Source organism: Prionailurus viverrinus, unplaced genomic scaffold (assembly GCF_022837055.1).
Source record: "Prionailurus viverrinus isolate Anna unplaced genomic scaffold, UM_Priviv_1.0 scaffold_38, whole genome shotgun sequence".
NCBI classification, from domain to species: domain Eukaryota; kingdom Metazoa; phylum Chordata; class Mammalia; order Carnivora; family Felidae; genus Prionailurus; species Prionailurus viverrinus.
This window is the reverse complement of record NW_025927606.1, coordinates 3,781,924-3,801,824: the sequence shown is the minus strand read 5'-3', so window position 1 is coordinate 3,801,824 and position 19,901 is coordinate 3,781,924. Positions and strand designations below refer to the sequence as shown.

The window sequence follows — 19,901 nt, the reverse complement described above, 5'->3', positions numbered from 1 at the left end:
GGCTGTGTGGCCGTGCCGAGAGCCGTGCGGAGTGGCTGGAGGCCGAGACTGCGTGCCTCCCAGAGGGACCTGCTTCAGCGGCTGGCTTCCCTCCCCGTTCTCCGAGGGTCCCCTCGTCTCGGGAGTGTTCCAGGTCCCACCAGCGTTACAGAGGCGGGGGCTGGCGTCTTCCACACGGGGGCCCGGAGGGGCGTGTGCTGCGTGCTGTTCTGTGTGGTTATCGCGTTGGGTTTCCTGTGCTGTGAGCCATCACGTAATTTAGCAATTCTGATAAAGATCTGCCTGAGAGTGTCATCGGGCAGGTGGAAGCCGGAAGCCCCCCCCCACGGCTGTGTTCACAGCAGTGCAGGAGCACGGCAGCTCCTCTCTGGAGGGAGGCCCGGGGAGACTCGGGAACGCCCTTTGGTGAGATGAGAAATCAGACGTGTCACAACAGGGGACTTGGGCCTGCAGAGGGGCCCGTGTGCGAGGGGACTTCCAGGCGGGCTGCGAGCCAAGGCCATGTCACTGCTGCTCTGCCTCTGGGAGGTGGTGTGGCGGGAGGGGGCGGGGGGAGGACTGGAGGCAGGGCCTCGAGGGGGAGCCCGAGTCGTTGGAGCCCGGGGCCGGCAGAGGCTCAGAGGCTCCCCGTGCCAACAGCGGTGCTGGAGACGGTGCCTGTCCTCTGTGTGCCTGTGTGACCCCCCCCCAAGTGAGGACGGTTGTCCCCTCCCCGCATAATTTCCGTACTGACTTGCAGCCTCCAGGAACCTCATCCACGGTGCGCTAAGCATCTTGGCACTCCCATGGTCCATCTGTTCTCTATTGGGGGACATCTGGGCTGTTTGCAGGGTTTGTACACGTCAGTGTGCACTGACAGTCGGATGTGGCTTTGGTGGCCTCTGCACCCACGTCGCTTGGGGTGTGCGTCTAGACGGGCGCCTGGGTCACATCCACCTGCCGTGGACTGTGGGCCGAGCCTGCGCCCACACTCCTGGTTCCCGGGCCAGGTCCCAGCCAGCCCGCCCGGCCACCTCTCTGAGGACCCCACAGCCTGCTTAGCGCCTGGCCCGGCTGGTGTCTTGCCATCACCCTGCACCCGTCGTGGCTTCTCTGCCAGCCTGTGGTCAGAAGAGCCAGGACCTCACTGTCGGGGGCAGCGTGGCAGTGACAAGGGAGGAGTGAGGCGTCGGAGAGGGATGGAGGTGCGCACCCCGGCTCTGGGGACAGCATTAGCAGCACACCCGGGCCTCCTCCGTCCCCAGCCTGAGAGGCAGCTCGTTGAGGAGCGTTGAGTGAGCGCTGGGCCAGTCAGACGTGGTCCTAGGCTCTTAATAGGAGGTTTTATTTCTTTATTTTATACGTTGAGAAATTTAGACGTATCTGACCACAGACCCAGGGTTCTTAACCAGCTGGGCCAGTGTTTCTGAAATGTCCTGACAGCTTCCTGTTGTGAGAAAAACAGCGTGCGTCCCTGCCCTCCACACACCCCAGGCACGTGTTTACAGAGTAACGTCCTTCATGAGATGGTATGTGTGTGTGATAACCCCTGATATTCACACTTCTGTGTCATGTCGTTTTCCGAAGAATGTTCTGGAAACACCCTGGTAGGTGACTTCCCATCTGCACACGGCTGCAAAGCCCCCTTGCGGCATTCCAGGCTCTTCTTTGGCAAAATGCGTCTTCTGTCCTTTGTCCGTTTTCCAGTTGGATTGTTTGCTGCTTGCTGCTGTTTGTATTGTGGTTTATTAATAAGCTCTTTGGTGATTCGCACATTGGCGGCTTATCTTTCACCTGGGAACCGAGGCTTTAATATTGTATAGTTTATCATTTTCCTTCTGTGGACGGGCGCTTTTGGGGTCCTGTCTAAAAACATTTTGCCTCAGGGTGCCCGGCTGGCTCGGCTGACTGAGCGTGGGACGCTTGATCTCGAACTTGTAGGTTTGAGCTCCATGTTGGGTGTAGAGATTACTTAAAAAAGTAAAATCTTAAAAAAATAAAAGCAAGAACTTTCTGCGTAGCCCCAGGTCTCAGAGATTTTCTCCTGTGTTTATTTTCCCCTAACAATTTCACAGGTTTTTATAGTTTTTCTTTTTCACACTGACACCTAAGTATTTCATTCTTATTTAGAGCAGTTTTGGGTGGCGCTGTGTTTCTGCATACTCGCTGCTGCTTTGTGGGAAGTACAGCTGACTCTTGAACAGTGTGGGTGTCGTGGACACCAACACCCGCGTGCAACTCCCGACTCCTTCAGAGCTTGACGACTTAGCTGACTGTCCACCTGAAGCCTTACCAGCAACATGACCAGGGGACGAACACATGCTTTGCACGTTACACATATTATCTATTTCTACAATGAAGTAAGGTGGAGAAAGTGTTATTAAGAAAGTCAGAAAGAAGATAAAATGTGTGTATAGCAACGTACTGTATTTACTTGTGAAGAAATCTGTGTTCAAGCCTCAGCTGAGTACAGGATATCTGTGTGTTGATCTGGTGTTCTGCAACTTTGCTGAACTCATTATTTCTAGGGATTTTTGGAGATTCCTTGCAGTTTTCTAGATAGACAATCATGTCATTGTCAAGCAGAACGTTTTATTTCTTCTTTTCCAATTTGTATGTTTTTAATTTCTTTTTCTTGCCTTACTGCACTGGCTCTTACTTCCAGTATGATGTCCAAAAGCAGCGGTGGGTGGGTGGGCGGGTGGGGGACATCCTTGCCTTGTTCCTGATTTTGGGGAGCAAGCATTCCGTTTTTCACACGAATGATGGTAGCTGGGAGCTGTTGTGGGTGCTTGCTTTCACATTGAAGGTCTTTCCCTGTCTCTTCTTGTGCTGAGGGGTTTTCTCAGGAGCACTGAATTGTGTTAGATACTTTTTCTGTAGGGGCGCCTGGGGGGCTCAGTTGGTTAAGTGTCCGACTTTCGATTTCAGCTCAGGTCATGATCTCACGGTTCTTGAGTTCGAGCCCTGCATCAAGCTCTGTGCTGACAGTGTGGAGCCTGCTTGGGATTCTCTCTCTCCGCCCCTCCCCTGCGCTCTCATGCGCTCTCTCTCTCTCTTTCAAAATAATGATAAACTAAAAAAAAAAAAAAAAAAAAAAAACCCAAAAACACAACTTTTTCTGTATTAGTAGTAATGATTGTATGGTTTTCTGCTTTAGTCTGTTGATTTGGGGGATTTTCACAGTTTGAGCCAGCCTCGCATATTCTGCATCTATTATCAACACAGACACAGCTGTCCCCACCTGACAGGACTGTGGAAGTCACCTCAGAGTCCTAGACCTGCCCCCTTCTGTCCCGCTAGGGCAGAGATAGGCTCCTGGCAGGTGGGCTCCGTGTTCCGGGACCTGCCCTCCCTGCCACGAATCTCCCAGGCCACCGTTTGCTGGCCTTGCCTGTGGGATGTCTGGCTTGTCGGGCGATGTGTGCTTGTCGCTGCAGGGCGAGCCCAGCCCCGTCCCGGAGAGCCACCCTCGTGTGCGCCCCCAGCAGAGGTGTGCAAGTGCGCCCCGTCCTCCTCCTCCTCGTTCTCTCCATTTGTGTCTCTTCTCCCTTGGTCACCTCCGTCACTTTCAGTCCACACAGATCAGCCTCAGGGGGTGTCTCAGACCTCCTCCCCGCTGCCGTTATTTGCTCCGTGGTTGTCGTGCCCACGTCATTCTCCTCTTCCATCATGGTCAGTCTGTGTCTTAGCCCTTCTGGGGAAGACGGTGTTTTGCCTCCTGTTTTCTCAGTCCGTCTCCTCCTCCCACCCTGGAGATGCGTGCACCTGCGGCGTGTCAAGGGTTCGTTTCCGCCCTGCTCTCTGCTCTGCGCTCTGTGCCTTCCACAAGCTGGGAAGCTTTGAGGCGCCACCCCCGGCCCTCCGTGTGACTCCACTGCCCTCCCTGGGGGCCAGGGCCACGGGAAGGAGGTGGCCCTGCAACGAGGTCAGGGCACCCGCCTTCTGTCTAAAGTCCGGCCTGGGTGGCACTCACACCGCGTCTTAAACACAGCCAGCTTTTTAAACTTGTACTTACTGCGAAGTATAGCATGCCACCCAACGTCCACAAAGTAAAAACGCGCAGTTCACTCGCCACAGAAAGCGCACGTGTGGAAACTCCCCCGAGCCCCTCAGCGCAGGGGGACCACGTCCTCAGTTCTGAGTGGTCTTCGTATGTGGGCCTGCGTCGCGTCCCTGAGCCCTGCAGGCTGCTGTTGTGAGACACTTAGGTGAACACACAGTGGGATTCTTCCCAGCATCATCTGTGAGACTCGTTCGGGTCATTTGTACGTTGTCGCTGCTGTGTCGTGTTCCGCGCCAGCGTGGCCTCTGATGCCCGTGACTGTGGCGCGTGTCCACTTGCGTCGTGTGTGTCCAGGCTCACTGCAGTCACGTGGTTCACGCGCCCACCAGAAGGCAACCGTTCGTTTCCTTTGCTTTACGTCTTCACTGCCACTCGATGCCGTATTCTGATTGTTGTTCAGAATTTCTGGATTGCCGAAGCAGCTGATCAGTTTCTCATCTACTTCCCGGGCTTTTGGATTTCCTCTTTGTGAAGTGTCTTAAGTCTCGTGTCCATTTTTTACAAATTAATTTACTTTTAGAGAGAGCATGCAGTCGGGGCAGGAAGGGAGAGAGAGAGAAAGAGAGAGAATGAGAATCCCAAGCAGGCCCCGCCCTGTCAGTGCAGAGCCCAAGGTGGGGCTCGATCCCATGAACCGTGAGATCGTGACCTGAGTCGAAATCAGGAATCAGACACTTAATCGACCGAGCCACCCAGGTGCCCCTCGTGTCCATTTTCGTCCTGAATGGTTTGCATTTTTGTTAGTGATTTGTAGGAGTTTTTAAAGTGTCAGAATTTTCAGACCTTACCTTCATGGTTGATGCTTCTGGTTTTAAGATCTTTCTTTTCCTGGAAGCAGCTGTGATGGGATTCTTCTGTGCCTCTGCCCGGCAGCTTCCTGGCTGTGCCTTTGACACTTGGACCTATTGCCTGTCTAGAAGTGGATCTCTGTGCATGGTGCAAGTTGGGAATCGTCACATTTTTCTGTGCAGATGTCCTGCTGTCCCTTGCCACTGGTGGACAAAGCTGACTTTCACTCCTGTCCTGCCTTCTGGTGCCTCCGTGGTCATAAGTCCGCGTCTGCTGAGGGGACAGAGCTCTGCCTTGTTGGCCAACACTTTTGTCCACACGATGCTACTTTGACACTGTCTCTCCAGCTTTTTGGCTTTGACTTTATTTTTGTTTATTAATATGTATTTATGTAATCTGAGGTTCTTTCCTTTTGTTTTTAAAGACATTTTGCAGGAGTTCTGTCTTTCTTTTTTTTTTTTTTTTTTTTAAATTTTTTTTTTTCAACGTTTATTTATTTTTGGGACAGAGAGAGACAGAGCATGAACGGGGGAGGGGCAGAGAGAGAGGGAGACACAGAATCGGAAACAGGCTCCAGGCTCCGAGCCATCAGCCCAGAGCCCGACGCGGGGCTCGAACTCACAGACCGCGAGATCGTGACCTGGCTGAAGTCGGACTCTTAACCGACTGCGCCACCCAGGCGCCCCCTGTCTTTCTTTTTTTAGAGACCTTTTCCACTTACTTTCTTAGGACAGTTTGGGCTTCTGCTCAGTAGTTGTTCTGTGGCTGCATGTCAGTCCCTCGTGGTTTGGGTTTCCCTCCTGGGGCAGGTCTGTTGTCTGCAGAGCGTCCTCTGCTCTTGAGATTCTGCAGAGGCTCTCAGACTTGCTGGGCCGTTGCCTCTCAACACTTAGGATTAGTGAGGACCCGCACAGCTTTGCCATGTGGGTTATAGCTCTCAAATTGTAGTAACGTGTTGTGTTTAAAAGTATAACTGAGGGGCGCCTGGGGGGGAGGCTCCGTCGGTAAAGCTTCCAACTTCGGCTCGGTCACGATCTCGCGGTTCGTGGGTTCCAGCCCCGCGTCGGGCTCTGTGCTGACGGCTCGGAGCCTGGAGCCTGCTTCAGATTCTGTGTCTCCCCCTCTCTCTCTGTCCCTCCCCTGCTTGTGTTCTGTGTCTCTGTCTCTCTCTCAAAAATAAACATTAAGAAAAAAACAAAAAGCGAAAGAAAGCATCACTGAGGAAAATTTAAAATTGTTAACTCACTGAAAAATAATAAAGTAGTACATACAAATTTTCCCTGAAAGGTAACTGTTGTGCAAACAAAATCAACAAAAATTTGGTGAAGATAGTGGCATTTGTTTTCTCTACCTGCTATTTTTTTTAAGTGTGAAAATAATCCACCCTCTCACAGACAGGCCATATGAGAAGGGACGATCTGGGGACCTTGTCACAGGATCTGGAAAGCCTCCTGGTTGGTGTTGGCACTGCTGAATGATGGCTGCGTTCTGTGTTAGTGGGTCTTCCCTCGTGGGATTCTGTAATATCCCATATTGATTGTTTGGAAAATGTTGATTCATTCAGCTATGCAGATCTCCCTAATGTTGACGTGTCTCCTTACACATTGTTTAACGAGTAACCTTAAAATTTTTTTCTTGGGTTTTTTTAAATGTTTGTTTATTTTTGAGAGAGAGAGAGACTGAGCCAAGCAGGGGAGGGGGCAGAGAGAGAGAGGGAGACGCAGAATCCGAAGCAGGCTCCAGGCTCCGAGCCATCAGCGCAGAGCCCGACGCGGGGCTGGAACCCACGAACCGCGAGATCGTGACCTGAGCCGAAGTCGGACGCTTCACCGACGGGGCCCCCCAAGCGCCCCTAAAAAGTAACCTTTTAGTCACCACCAATCTCGTTAAAATGTCTTTAAACACTGGGATTGGGCTCGTGGACGTGAATACCAGTTTTCCTAAGCTCAGGTTTCGCTTGGAAACTCAAATCAGCTACTGTTCATTCTCCTTGAAGTGGTAACTCCAGGTGGTTGATTTTTGAGAAGATAACTGCCAGATACCCAGTTCTTGATAATAATACGCATTATCTTTTTCGTTTGTCTGAGAGTCTTTCTGGCGAAGCCTGTGTCCCATGAAATGGCAGGCAAGGCCCCGGATGGGCGGCCCCACCCAGAGGCTCTGCCGGGCCGCACCCCAGGCCCGCTGGCGTCTTGTCACTAAGGTTGTCGATTGTGGTTTCGTTCTCAAGGACAGTTGTGGCTGTTGTACTGCGGTTGTGTGAGGACCTCGCCTCCTCCTGGGGCGCGGCAGCACCCAATCCCCGCCAGCTCCAAGGGAAAGGCAGTGTTGGCCTCACAGCCTCCCTCAGGGGCTGCAGACAGCACGGCCACCGCACCGGACGCCTTGGGGGGGGGTGGGGGGGGGCAGGACCGCATCCTGGGCGCGGCCACGGTCCCATAAAACTTGATTTATGGACGTGGACATGCTAATTACATGCGATTTTCATCTGTCACAAATTTGAATGTCTTTGTCTCCGAAGGTTTAAAATATGAAACTCGGGGCACCTGAGTCCATCAGTGGAGCGTGTCACTCTTGATCTTGGGGTTGTGAGTTCGAGCCCCAAATTGGGTGAGGAGATTACTTCAAAATAAAATCTTAAAAAAAAAAAAAAAATGATGGGGCCCCTGGGTGGCTCAGTCGATTGGGCGTCTGACTTCAGATCGGATCATGATCGCATGATTTGTGGGTTTGAGCCCCGCGTTGGGCTCTGTGCTGACAGCTCAGCTGGAACCTGCTTCAGATTCTGTGTCTCCCTCTCTCTGCCCCTACCCTGCTCACACTCTGTCTCCGTCTTTCTCTCTCAAAAAAAAATAAACGTTAAAAATTTTTTTTAATTAAAAAAAAAAATATGAGACCCATTCTTTTGTTGTTGTTGTTGTTGTTGTTTATTTATTTTGGGAGAGAGAATGCATCCTGTCAGCACAGAGCCCAACACAGGGCTCGATCTCATGACCACAAGACCATGACATGAGCCGAGATCAAGAGTCAGGTGGACGTGCAACTGACTCAGCCCCCCAGGCGCCCCTGAAACCCATTGTTAGCGCTCAGTTTTTACCTGAGCAGGGAGAGGGCTGGCTTTGGCCTAGGGCTGTGGCTTGTGACCCGTGTGACCTCCTGCCCCCTTCTCAGAAAGGTAGAGGGGCGGTTAGCTTGGCTGTTCTGTAAGCTCGAAGCTGGCTTCACTGTGCTCCTACCCTGAATTGGGTGTTTGAGTCTCTGGACTGTGGCTCCATTGCTGCCAGGCACAGTTCTGACCTAGCCTGTCCCTGTCCCGCTCCTTTGCCGGCGGCCTTGGCTCTGCCCCCGAGCCCCCGTCCCCGTGGGCGCGCTTCTGGGGACTTGGCGAAGTCCAATCCAGTACAGTCGGTGCCGGCAGCCCTCGGTCACACGCCTCCCGTTTGAAGAGCCCTGTCCTAGGCCGTTTGTTCTCCTTCCTACTTCTTGGCGCTGTCTTTGCCTTTGTGTGGCGGTGGGCTTTTTGTATTGGTTCTCCAGAACTCAGCCTTTGGATCCCTTTTGGGTCTTTCATTCTCTCTCCTCGAACTTCCCTCTTCTCCTAAAGCCAGGATCGCCCGGAGGCCATCTGCCGCTCTGCGGTGCGTCTCCGAGCGGAGCTCTCCGAACCCCCTCCCGTGGGTGAGCGCGCGCGCCTTGGGCACCTGCCCTGGCTGCGTCGCTCCTTCCCGAGGTCGCTCAGGTAGGTGCCGGCGGGCCTGCCCTGGCTGCTGCCGTGTGTCGGTGTGTCGCCTGTGTCTGTGCCACTGCCCTTGCCCCACAGGCCTTGTGCCAACTTTCATGGGCTGTGGCCTGTCCCCTCACGTTCCGGCCCCAGTGCACACAAAGCCGGTAAACATGTCTTCCGGTTTCCTTCAGTTGCTAGCTGTCAGCTTGTCCCTTGGAAAGAGGAGATCGGGGTAAATGCTTGGATTTTTGCTAAACTGCAGGCATAGCCGCTGTGTCTGCTACGTCCCCCGTGTCAGGCCCAGGCTCGGCGGGAGCCTCTGTCACGTGTGTCGTGTCTCCTGTCCACGTTGGCAGATTGTGGTAGATCCTGCTCTGAGAAGGGGCGGCAGAGCGCATGGAGGTGTCTACTGAGACGGCCCCGTGTGTGCGTGTTGAATGGTGGGCGCACCTTGGGGAAGGCATACGCCTCGTCGCCGGCCTTGTGTACGGGGCTCTTGTCATGTCTTCCCTGCCACCTCTCTTGAACGGACTGTGTCTCCAAGCCCACAGTGCAGGGTCCCGGGGCAAGCAGCAAAGAGACCCTGCCGGTGTGACAGCAGGTGGAGCCGCCGTGGGCCGTGTGCCAGGAGTGCGACATGGACAGGTGCAGGGACGAATGGCCTCTGCCAGCCTGCGTGTGCCCCTCGGTAGGGAGCTGGCTGCGGATGTTCTGTTTGAGCTCCGACACACGGCCGCGAGATCACTGGCAAATTCCTGGAGCCAGCGGTGTGGGCACGGTGCCTTTGTTTCGGGGAACGGGCCGGGGTCTCTCAGAAGACTCGCCCAGCTCCAGAAGCTCTTGAGTGCTTTCCTGAGTGGTCTCCGTGCCCCCCAACAGCCTGCGAAGCCAGAGCAGCTAGCTGCTTTTCAGTTGGGGGTGTGGGAAATGCCTGCATCCGGCAGCTCTTCCCATGCAGGGAGCCGTGCTCCCTTCACCCCACATTCCCGCTGCTCTGCACACGTTTCCCGATGTACTTCTGCTCGGGTGCCAAGTGTCCGGTCCGTGTGTGTCCCAGAGTGCTGTGGGATGCGTGGTTCTGAGGAGGACCAGGCATCTTCGGACACTGGCACTTACGGCGTGTCTGAGTAGGGATGGCCAGATTGCCTCCGGGGTCTGAGACTTGACAGCCATCCATTGGGTTATTTGGTTAGAAAGCCCCAGAGCCCAGGTTCAGGTAGCCTTGTAACTTGTTAGAAGGGAGGCCCCCCCCCCCCCGCCCCAGCCACAAATATTGCCCCCACTGTGATGGCTGTGTGGGGACGGGGGTCCCAGCCTCTTTTTGGGTTGAGCAGTGAATGCCCAGCAGTGAGCAGGGAGGCCTGTGGCATTGTGGCGGCTTCTACCCTCAGAGAGGATCCGTGGAAGAAGCGGCGAGCTGAGCTTCTGACGTGTGTCACTGCCTGGCTTAGGAGAGGTCGTGGTGCTGGTGAGACTTGCTGTGGTCTCACCGTGTCTGCATCCTTCCCTTTGAAGCCAAGGGAGAGGCGGACTGGTCACGGGGCTGTGGGATGGCACAGAGACCAGACAGCCTACGGGAGGGTTGGGATGACCAGGTAGATGGAAGAAGACTGTGTTTGAGACGATCTCAGCTAGCTTGTCATTGAAACACCAGGGAGGACTCGGGTTCCCTTGGCTCTCCAGGTTCCAGGCGGGTCCCGTGAGGCACAAGACAGGACGGTTGACCCAGTGCATCCAGCTCTCCCAGAAAATAAGCTGGAATGCGTCGGTGGCAATCTGAGCCTTGGAGCTGACAACCCTTGTGAACCCGTGACGCCCCTTAAAGAAATGAGTCTAGTGTGCTGGGCTCCCAGGCCCTGAGGAAACTGGCCATCATGCTGGTCCTCACGCTTCTGACGAGTTCTGAATATTGAGGTGGTTGTAACCACGGCGGTGAGGTGGCCGAGGTGGTCTTGGCTGTCATCGTGCACAACGTCTTATGGAAAAGAAGACACAGTATCGGGGATGACACTGCTAACCAGCCAGGTGCGGGGGGGGGGGGTTCCCAGATGTGGGGTGGTGCCCTGAGAACAGCGGCCTTCAGGACAAAGGCCCACTGCTGGGCACAGGACGCTGCACTTGGCCAGGGGCTGGCACGAAATGTCCCTTGGGCCGTCGTGATGGGGTTTGGGCCCACAGTCACTCTGCGACAGATTGCATGGAATTAGCTGGATGCTCGCAAAATGAGATGTGAAAATTAGTAAAGGGAAATTTTATTTACAATGGAGTTGGGAGGCAGGCTGGGGGAGCTCTCGTGCCCAGCACTGGTTGTCACTTACAGGCCCAACTTGCAGGCCGATTCCACTTTACTGTTTTACTACCCACCGGGAGGTCGGGAGGTTTCCTCCTCCCCCAGTAACAGTCCAGCCAATGAGGGACTGTCACAACTCACAGGTCAGCCAATGGAAGAGTGCCACAGCCCAGCCAATGGGAGACGGCCACAGCCCAGCCAGTGAGAAGCCGCTATACCTCCAGCTCCCAGTTTACTCCAGTGGACTCTTAGTGTACAACAGCCCCACCCTCCCTCCCGCCTTCTGCTATAAAAGAGCCTCCTCTGCTTCGTTCCCTCGAATTGCCTGTGGTTTTGCCCTGGCCTGTTAGTCCTGGTGGCCATTCTCTGTTATTCCAGAAGAAAGCCATTTTTGCTAATAAGATAACTAGATGTTTCATTTAAAAGGTTTGCAGAAAATACCGGCAAGTGCCTCCTGGGAACGAGGACAGCTGCCTGTGGCAGAGGAGGCTGGGTCAGAGGAATTGGACCCAGTGACGTGCACCCAGGGCCTCGGTGTTCTCGTGTTCGTACTGGCTGCGCGAACCGTGACAGGCAGCCTTGGCGTGGTACTTAATAGCTTGCACGGTACTTGCGAGCCGCCGCGGGTGCGCCTTTGAGGGCCTCCGTGGAAGGCCTTCAGGTGACACTGGCTCAGCCTGTACTTCAGACACCATCTCTGTCCAGTCCCAGGAAGAGCTCTTTCCCAGTGATGCTGGGCATCTGCCTCAGAACTGGCCCAGCTAGAACAGCACCCCAGGGCTCTCAGGACGCACAAGGACCCGAGAGCCTGGATGCGCCTGCTTACAACAGACTTCACTCCTTCCTCTTGCCTTGCGGCTTCTGGGGCTGTTTGGAAAGATAATTAGGCTTTGTGGGTTGGGGCAGCTGTCGTGGAACTGTACTGTGTTCCCTCCCTGCTGCTCCGTGGCTGTCATGCTGTCCTTCCCAGGGAGGGCGAGTGGGAGGAGGGGAGGCAGGCCTTTCCAGGCAGGGGTCTCAAAACTCTGCTTTGAATAGGGACTGCTGAGCCAAGCCAGTGCGGGGACACAGAGTGAAGTCACTCGTTTAAAGAATGAAGTGGCCACCTGTGCCCATCTCCTGGTGTAGACAGTGTGGAGTGGCCTGAGAGACCAGGGTTCAGACATCGTGGGGTCTGTGCTGTGGCCACTTGCTGGCCTGGGTGTTTCCCACGTGATCTCCATGGACTCGTGTTTCACACCCAAGAGCAGGAGGGTTGGACACCCTGTGACGACTGTGCTCGATTTTGCATCATGAGAGCAGGCAGGCAGGAACTTATAAAAATGCATATTCTGTGTAATCTTTAAATTTCTACTGAAACATTGCCGATGAGTCCCAGCGGCAGCCTCGGCGTCCGGCTCTGAGAGGTTACTCCTCATCTAGGCCGAGATGCTCTGGTTTTGTAGTGGAAAATTGGAGAGGAATGTCGAATTCACGGCTTCAAGCAGAGGAGAGGGCAAGTGCCGTTTTCGGCCCCAACCACTGGAGCGTGTGGACGGAAGCCCCCTTTCAGCCTGCTTTGCCTGTTGGGGGAGCAAGTGTCAGGAAATGAATCGAGGCGGTCAGCCTTGCCCCTCTGCCCCAAATCGATTTAGATGTCTTCTTAGGTCAGTTACGTACCAAGAGGATACTCTGTGAGATTTGATCAGTCAAGTGGGGAACCAGAAGACATGGTGAATGGCAGGTTAGTTTCCAGCACACGGGGAGCAGGAGGAACCAGGGAGTGGAGCTGCTGGTCACAGACGGCACTTCGGAAGCCACACTTCTTGCCTGGCCAAGGCCATTAATTGCAGGCGAGCTAGTTACAAAAAATACTCATCCAAGATGGCAAAGCGCAGAGGTGTGTCACTGAGAAAAAAAGAGGAGATTAAACGCTGCACGTGGTTTGTTTGTTGAAAAGGTTTTTTAAGAGCGCCTGGGTGGCTCAGGTTATGACCTCACAGTTTCGTGGGTCCAACACCCCCCGCCTCCCATGGGGCCCTGCAGTCCACAGTCTGCTTGGGACTCTCTCTCTACCCCTCCCCTGCTCACGCTGTCTCTGTCTCTCTCAAAATAAATAAATAAACTTAAAAAAGTAACAAAATGTTTTCTAACTCTGATGATGAAAATGTAAAAAGTATAAAGAGGAAGACAGCGTGTATGCAGGGAGCAGACAGAAGGTCCAGAAGGGATGGAAGGGGCCCTGGTACGGTCAGGTCACACAGCCACGGGCAGACACTGAAAGGAAGTTGATTGTACTCTCAGGTCCCAGAGGGAGCCCGCACAAGGCCACCAGGGAACAGGATGGCCAGGAGGCGTTCGATAGGAGCCAGGACGAGGTCTTTGCCAGAGCCTTTGCTGGGGTTTCTGCAGGGAAAGCAGGCAGACACGGTGGACAGCTTAGGACTGGCTAATCTGAATCCGGCCGTGGGCTGTGCACTGGTCTCCAGTTGCCTGGTGGCTGGCCTGCATGTGCTTGATACGGGGGGTGGCTGGTAGGTTTGTGTAGGAGAGGTTTGCTGTCTCTAAGAAAAGGCCAGCTGGGGTGGGGGGGGGGGCGGGCAGTGTCTCCCCAGGTAGCAAGGTTGTGTTGTGTTTTTGAACAGGTCAGAACGTCAAAATACAGAAAATAAAAAGTATGATAAACAACACAGTGTGTGTCCTGGGAAGTGCAGGGGCTGGGCCTCAGGCCCTTGGGCGGGGTCTGGCTCGCTGGGCACAGATCTGGGCATCAAAGCCTTCTGGACATCTGGGGAACCGTGAGAACCCCCTCAGAGGCATCACATGGCTGCTTTCTGCTCATTTTATTTGGGAGAATTTGGAGAATTGAGGTCCGTGTGGTGCTTTCTGGAAAGCAAAAGGATTCTTGCTTGTCCCAACCTTCTGTCTGGGGCTTTGCGGGAAGGGGGCTGTGCGGGAAGGGGGCTGCTCTCCTAGAGGGTGAGTAGGGTCGAGGCCATGGCTTAGAGGGTGCACCTGGGATGTGATATTGCCCGGGGGGTGGGGGGCAGGTGAAGGGCCCCCAGAAGAACAGGGCCAACCTCTGCATCATGGAGTATACCTCCACTCCCTGGGCAGTCAGTCCTGAGGTCCCCTTCTGGGCACCTGTCCCCGCGTGGAGCACAGCCCATCCGAGCAGCACGTGACATTCAGTCCGTTCTGGGGCACGGACTTGAGATTGGCTGGGCCTTGTCTGCATTGACCCTGATTGACCCTCTGTGTTCTCTCTTTTGGAGCAGACGGTTGATGACGAAGCGATGGCGGTATAAATGAAGATCGGGTGAGGGGAGAAGAACGATGCCCAAGGGCGGGTGTTCTAGAACACCACAGCACGAAGACTTTTCCCTCAGCAACGACATGGTGGAGAAACAAACGGGGAAAAAGGTAACGCCTGAGCTGCCGTCCTCCTTGCTGGCTCCCCGGTGCTGGACACTCGCCTGCTCTGGCTGTCCGTCTGCCCCCGTTCCCTCTGCGGCCGTGGTGAGACAGAGACCATCCTCTCTTGCCAAAGAGGACCTTGATCTTGAGGATGATGCTCACAACTCGGGGACCGAAGTTAAGCTTTAAATTTGATGTTTCTGTACACGTAACCGAGACGTGTGTCTCGTAGTGGAGATGATGTGATTTTGGCCTGTTTCTGGCTCTCGGGGCCACAGATGCCTGTCATGGCTTCGTTGAAACCAAGTCTGTCGTCCAGCCATCTTTGCCTTTTCCTGAGCAGAAACTCTGTGGGGTATGTGCTTTGACTTCCAGTTTGGCTCATTCTGCATGTGAATAGGAAAAGGCAGTATAACTCTAAATTCCCCTGTCTTAGAAGAGTGCTGTCAACTCTGGGCTCCAGGTACCCCTGTCCTGCAGCCTGGGGTGCCACTTGTGAGTGTGGACTTGGAGTCGGACGGAAGGAAGCAGGTGCAGGCCCTGCCGGGTGCTCTGTTTGTGACCGCGAGCACGTCTGCAGCAGGGACACCCGTGGCTGTGCTGTTGCAGGTGAGGTAAGGGCCGTGCTGCCTCGCCCGTGGCGCGGCACTGCCCTTGTCGCCACCTTCGGTCTTGACGCGTCCCTGTCTCCCTTGATGCCCACATGACAGGCCATCTGCACGGTGGCCTGCGTGACTCTCGTCCCCGGTGCTGGTCTTCTGAGCTGCCTCCCTGCCCCGTCTGTCTCAGCACTTGGGTATGAACGGAGATTCTCTTGTCGGTGCACCTGCCGAGACGTCTCTGGTGGTGCCTGGTTGGGTGGGGTATGTCTTCCACGTGAGGACAGAGTGAGCAGAGCCGTGCGGCCCATTTGGTTTAGGTGCAACGTGGATCGGGTCGTGAACATCGGCTTCGGTGCTCGTCAGGGTGGCCGGGCCTCTGAGGCCCTGGCATCTGGGCATTGGTGGCTGCACATTCTCTCCCACTTGTCCTGTCCCCCAGCACCCAGTGCAGTAATGGGTGGGAGCCACGGCATGGAGCTGTGGGCAGGCCGAGGCTTGCGCGTGGCCCGAGCTTGCATAGGAGAGGTGTGCGTGCCTGGGAGGCCTGTGGAGGGTCCGGGAGCAGCTCGTGATGGGCGTGCCCGCGAGGAGCTGGAGCCCGTGGGGACAGATGTGCGTGGGGGAGCTTGCTAACTCCCACTCTGGGACACTTTCATCCCGAGTGGCCAGGTTGTCCTTGGTGGTCATGGTCCCCGGGTCTGTGTGTGGATTCCGTGGTCACAGGACAAGGGAGAGGCCCCACGCAGCCCTACCCCGGCTGGCTCCTCCACGTGGGTGGGCAGCAGGGGCTCCAGACTGCTGTGTCCACCGGCCCGGTTCTCCGTGTGCACGGCCTGCCCAGAAGGACTCGCCAACCAAGGTGGCGCCAGAAAAGGTGTCCAGAGCTCAGCACCTGTCTTGAAGGGGCGGCTGTGTGGGCCTTGTGCCCTCCCGGCTGCCTTCTAACACAGGGCTTGCTCCAGGCCGGTGCGAGTCGCTTTCTTTTATGGGAGAACGCTCCCTGGGCCATAGGGGCCTGCTGTGGTCCGCAGGGGCAGCCCCTACGCATTTGCCACAGGAGATGTGTGAGTTTGGCTTTGTTATTTTCTGAAGTAAGGTAGCTTTGTACTTTTTTTTGCCCCTGTGCCAGCCAAGATAAACATTTTCTTAGCTCCTGTGGCGATCCCCGTCGTGCTAGCGAGGGAAGCCCAGCAAACTCGAGTGAGCTCCCTGCCGCAGCCCAGCTGCTCAGCAAGCTTCTGAAGCCACGTGTGCCCCGAGAGTCTTGTCAGAGCCGCTGCGCGTCTCAGGGGTGAGCCCCTGACCCTCTCTGGTTATGTGGCACGTGTTTGGTCTTCCTGCACGGCCAGTGAGGTGAGGAGTTGGGACCCAAGGACTGTCAGCGCTTCTGGCGAAATAGAGGTCATGTCTTCTAGTTCACTTTCAAAACCTGGGCTGAGTCCCCATCCGGATCAGAATATGCAGCACTGTCACCGTCCTGGGAGGTCCCCAACGTGTGTCACCATGGAGGAGTCTCCCCCTGGGGGGGCTTGTAAGAGGGACGAGCTGGTCACTATCACGTCCGACTTAGAGGGCCTTCCTCGTAGCAGCCCCTCCCTGGCTCGCTGTGCGGTTGCCATGGACGAATGTCCAGCCACTTCCGGTCGCGTTCTGCCACCCAGGAGCACTCGGGCCGCTCCCGCGGGGGCGCGGCAGGTGATGGCGTGAGCGCGTGCACGCTGGTAGACCCGGTTTGGCAGTTTGTCAAGGTGATCGCCTCAGTTCTGCGCCCCAGACGCTGGGGAAGTTGAGGCCGGCCCCTGTCCCTGTCACACAGCTGGTTTGGCTCTCCTCTAGCCACCCGAGGGGGAGTGGGGGGGACCTTGCTGGTTCATCTGTGTCCCTCTCTGTGAGGGTACTCTCCTGTCCCTTCAGTCTGTGATTCACGTGGGGCCGATGTTCGCCACCTAAGGTGGGGGCCCAGTGTTCATTTCCTGCCCTGTGGGTGTTCACATGGTCACCGTCACTTACGGGAAAGCGTCCCTCCCCCGCCTTTGTCCTCTGCTCTTCCTTCTGAACCTTTGGCCCTTGGTCCACGACCCCCTCGAGCGGCTGCTAGAATTTTAGTCTGGTTGTCTGCAGTTCAGTCTGCCAGACTTTGTTGTTCTCCAGAATCGTCTTTGCTAATTTTGACCCTTTGCATTTCCATATACGTTCTGGAATAAGCCGGTTGATTTCCAGAGAAAGCCTGCTGGTATTTTGACAGGATCACTTTGAACGCAAAGATGGGTCCGGAGAGAATTGCCACATGAACAGTTTTTGTATTTTCTGACCCACCAACATGGGTGTTCCTCCATTTTTAGAAGTCTTCATTTTCTTCAGAAATGTGTTCCAGTTGTGTGAAGGACTTAAACATCTTTTGTTAGATTGTCTTGTGTATTTGATGTCTTTTGATAGTAACCTCAGTGATATTTTAACGTTATTTTCCAACTGTTGCTTGTCCATAAAAACCAGCTACTTTTCTGCATCTAGCAGCTCCTGATTCACCTATTAATTTGAATGGCTTGATTTTCACGCATATACTCATGACATCTTAAGACTAATACGTTGTTTTTGCTGAGGGAAAGTGGCGGGGACAGGATTGAGCCAAATCCGATTCCGGAGGAGATTGTGTCTGGATTCGGCGACTGAGCACAGGGGTCCCGTCTGCTCCCGGGAGCCGCTCCGCGAGGCTGTGTGTGCTGGTGCCTTTCTGACACTGGAACTTTCCGTTCGTGGCTGGGCTGGACTTGGTTTATCCATTTGCCCTCTGAGGGGCAGTTGTGAGGTTTCGTTTCTGTTGTTTTGAGCAGGAGTGCTGCTCGTGAGCACAGGGCCTCTGTGCCTTGACGTTGTTTGGATTTCCCGCCGGCAACAGCTCTGCCGCGTTCTTGACAGCGTTTGATGCAGCCAGCCTCTCATTTTATTTTTTGTTTTAACTTTTCTTTATTCTGAGAGCTAGAGCAAGCACGAGCGGGGGAGGGGCAGAGGGAGAGGGGGAGAGAGAGTCCCAGCAAGGCCCCGAGCTGTTGAACCCCCGAACCGTGAGATCTTGACCTGACCTGAAGCCAGACTCAGCCCCTCCTGTTAGCTGCTCTGGTCGGGGCATTGGTATCTCCTCCTGGTTTTAGTTTGCATTATCCTAATGCAGAACATCTTCCCAAATGTGAGTTAGTTACGTGGATAGTTTCCTTTGCAAAGCGCACATTCAGATCTTTTGCTCATTTAGAAACAGTTGTTACGTTCTGCAGTAGCTGTGGTGATCCTTGCCCCTCCCTCTTAGAGGAGACACCCCCTTGTCGCCCGTCAGGTGTTGGGGACCTTGCGCCTGTGTGCCAAGAGCTCTTGTCGGGATCAGTGTTGAATTTTATCACAGGCTTTTTTGCAACTGTTGGGGTGGTCATATGATTTTCTTAACTTTATTTACATTGATTTCTTTTTAAGTTTGTTTATTTTGAGAGCGCATGAGTGAGTGTGCATGCGTGGCAAGCGGGGGGGGAGGGCCGAGGGACAGAGGGGGAGACAGAGAATAATCCCACGCAGGTCCCTTGGTGTCAGCGTGGAGCCTAACACAGGCTTGGGATCATGACCTGAGCCGAAGTCAAGAGTCTGATGACCCACTGAGCCACCCAGGCGCCCCACGTTACGCTGATCTTCGAAATTTCTTGCATTCCTGAATGCTTTGTGATTGCTATTATTTATATTATCTCTTTTATATACCCATAGGTCAGACTCGCCAGGAGCGTTCTTGGTGGGAAAGTGTTTACACAGTTCGGGGGTTTTGCTGGTGGGTGTTCTTCGGTCAGGGCTAGGGGTGGCAGGGTGCAGGTCATGAGGGGCATGTCTGTGCAGCCCCGTCTCCCAGGATCCCTTCCTCATCCCTGCCCTGGGCCCCTCTCTGCACTCCACGTGCCCTCGAAGCTGGCAGTGTGTTCCAGCAGCAGTGTCCCTGCTCATTTGAGGGTGTCCCGTTGACTGCCGTGGTTGGTAGATGCTAGCTGCTGAAGCCGGAGGGCTGTCAGGAGCGTGGGCCGTAGGGACCGTGGCTGTGCTCAGTCCTGGCAGGTGGCGCCTCCCGGGAGCAGCCCCAAGGACCCCTGCTGCTGTGGGGGTGGCATGGGCTCGTGGCTGTGGCTGGACCACGTTGGCTAACAGCTTCCCCGGGGAAAATTGCAGGGAACCAGCTTCCCGGCGGGGAAGGGAGCCAGCTCTGTCCCGCCCACGTCAGCCCTCTGCGTGCCCCTCGGAGCCTCTTGCCGTACTGTGGACGGGGCCGGGAGGCCGGGGGTGGTGCTGTGCCACAAGCGCACGGGGACAGCGTGTTGGTTAGAATTGTGGAGGACCCCACCGAGCTGTCCCCACCCAGGACGGTGTCGTCAGCCAGGGCTCTGGGGGGTCCAGGGCTGTCAGCTACTGCAGCCGGCAGGGGGCCGGGGGGGATCGGCGGGGGGGGGGGGGGGGTGCTCCTGCCTCCGCTCGGTGCCGGGTCCATCACCACCCACCCTACCGCCACCTGCACTTTGGGATCGGGCTGCCCCACCCCTCCCCTCTGGGGCCCTAGGCACCTTCCGCTTCCACACGGGACCTGCTCATCCTGAGTGGGTGTTGTCTTTCTGCGGATGGCGGCCCCGGGGCAGGTTTGGTGCTGACTCGCCCGTGTCGGCCCGGCCCGCTGGTCAGGACGGCGCTGGGATGCGGGCTTCGTGATCCTCACCCCGCAGCAAAGCCACCCCGAGACTAGAATAGGAAGGAGGTGATGGCAGCACGTCTCCCCCCTTCTCCCCCACAACCGCCACAGGGCTCTGGCCCGCAGGATCTGTCCCCGAGAGCCACCCCCTGGTGTCTCGGGCAGGCCCCTTCCGGGAAGGGAGGAGCGCAGCACCTGGGGGAGGCCCTGCGGGCAGAGGAGCTCGGAGTGGAAGACAGGACTCTCTACCCGCCAGCACTGCCTGTTCACGGCCCGCTCTTTTCCTCCTTATTTAATCCCTCCCCGGGAAAGCCGCACTGGAGGCAACTTGTGTCTCCCTGGTGTCTTGC

General features: G+C 55.5%; 1 protein-coding gene across 14 annotated transcripts in view; it reads left to right on the top strand.

The window, feature by feature from the left end:
* Positions 1 to 19,901, top strand: part of ANKRD11 (ankyrin repeat domain containing 11) — a 180,711-nt gene that overhangs the window by 133,897 nt on the left and 26,913 nt on the right. For 13 of the 14 annotated variants that reach the window (XM_047846188.1, XM_047846191.1, XM_047846183.1 and 10 more), the window contains one exon: positions 14,106 to 14,250. In XM_047846188.1, the coding sequence (XP_047702144.1) occupies positions 14,164 to 14,250 (87 nt within the window). In that variant the 5' untranslated portion in view covers positions 14,106 to 14,163. Of the gene's footprint in view, positions 1 to 12,549; positions 12,572 to 14,105; positions 14,251 to 19,901 lie in introns of those variants that run through there. The other variant, XM_047846187.1, reaches the window with a different exon arrangement.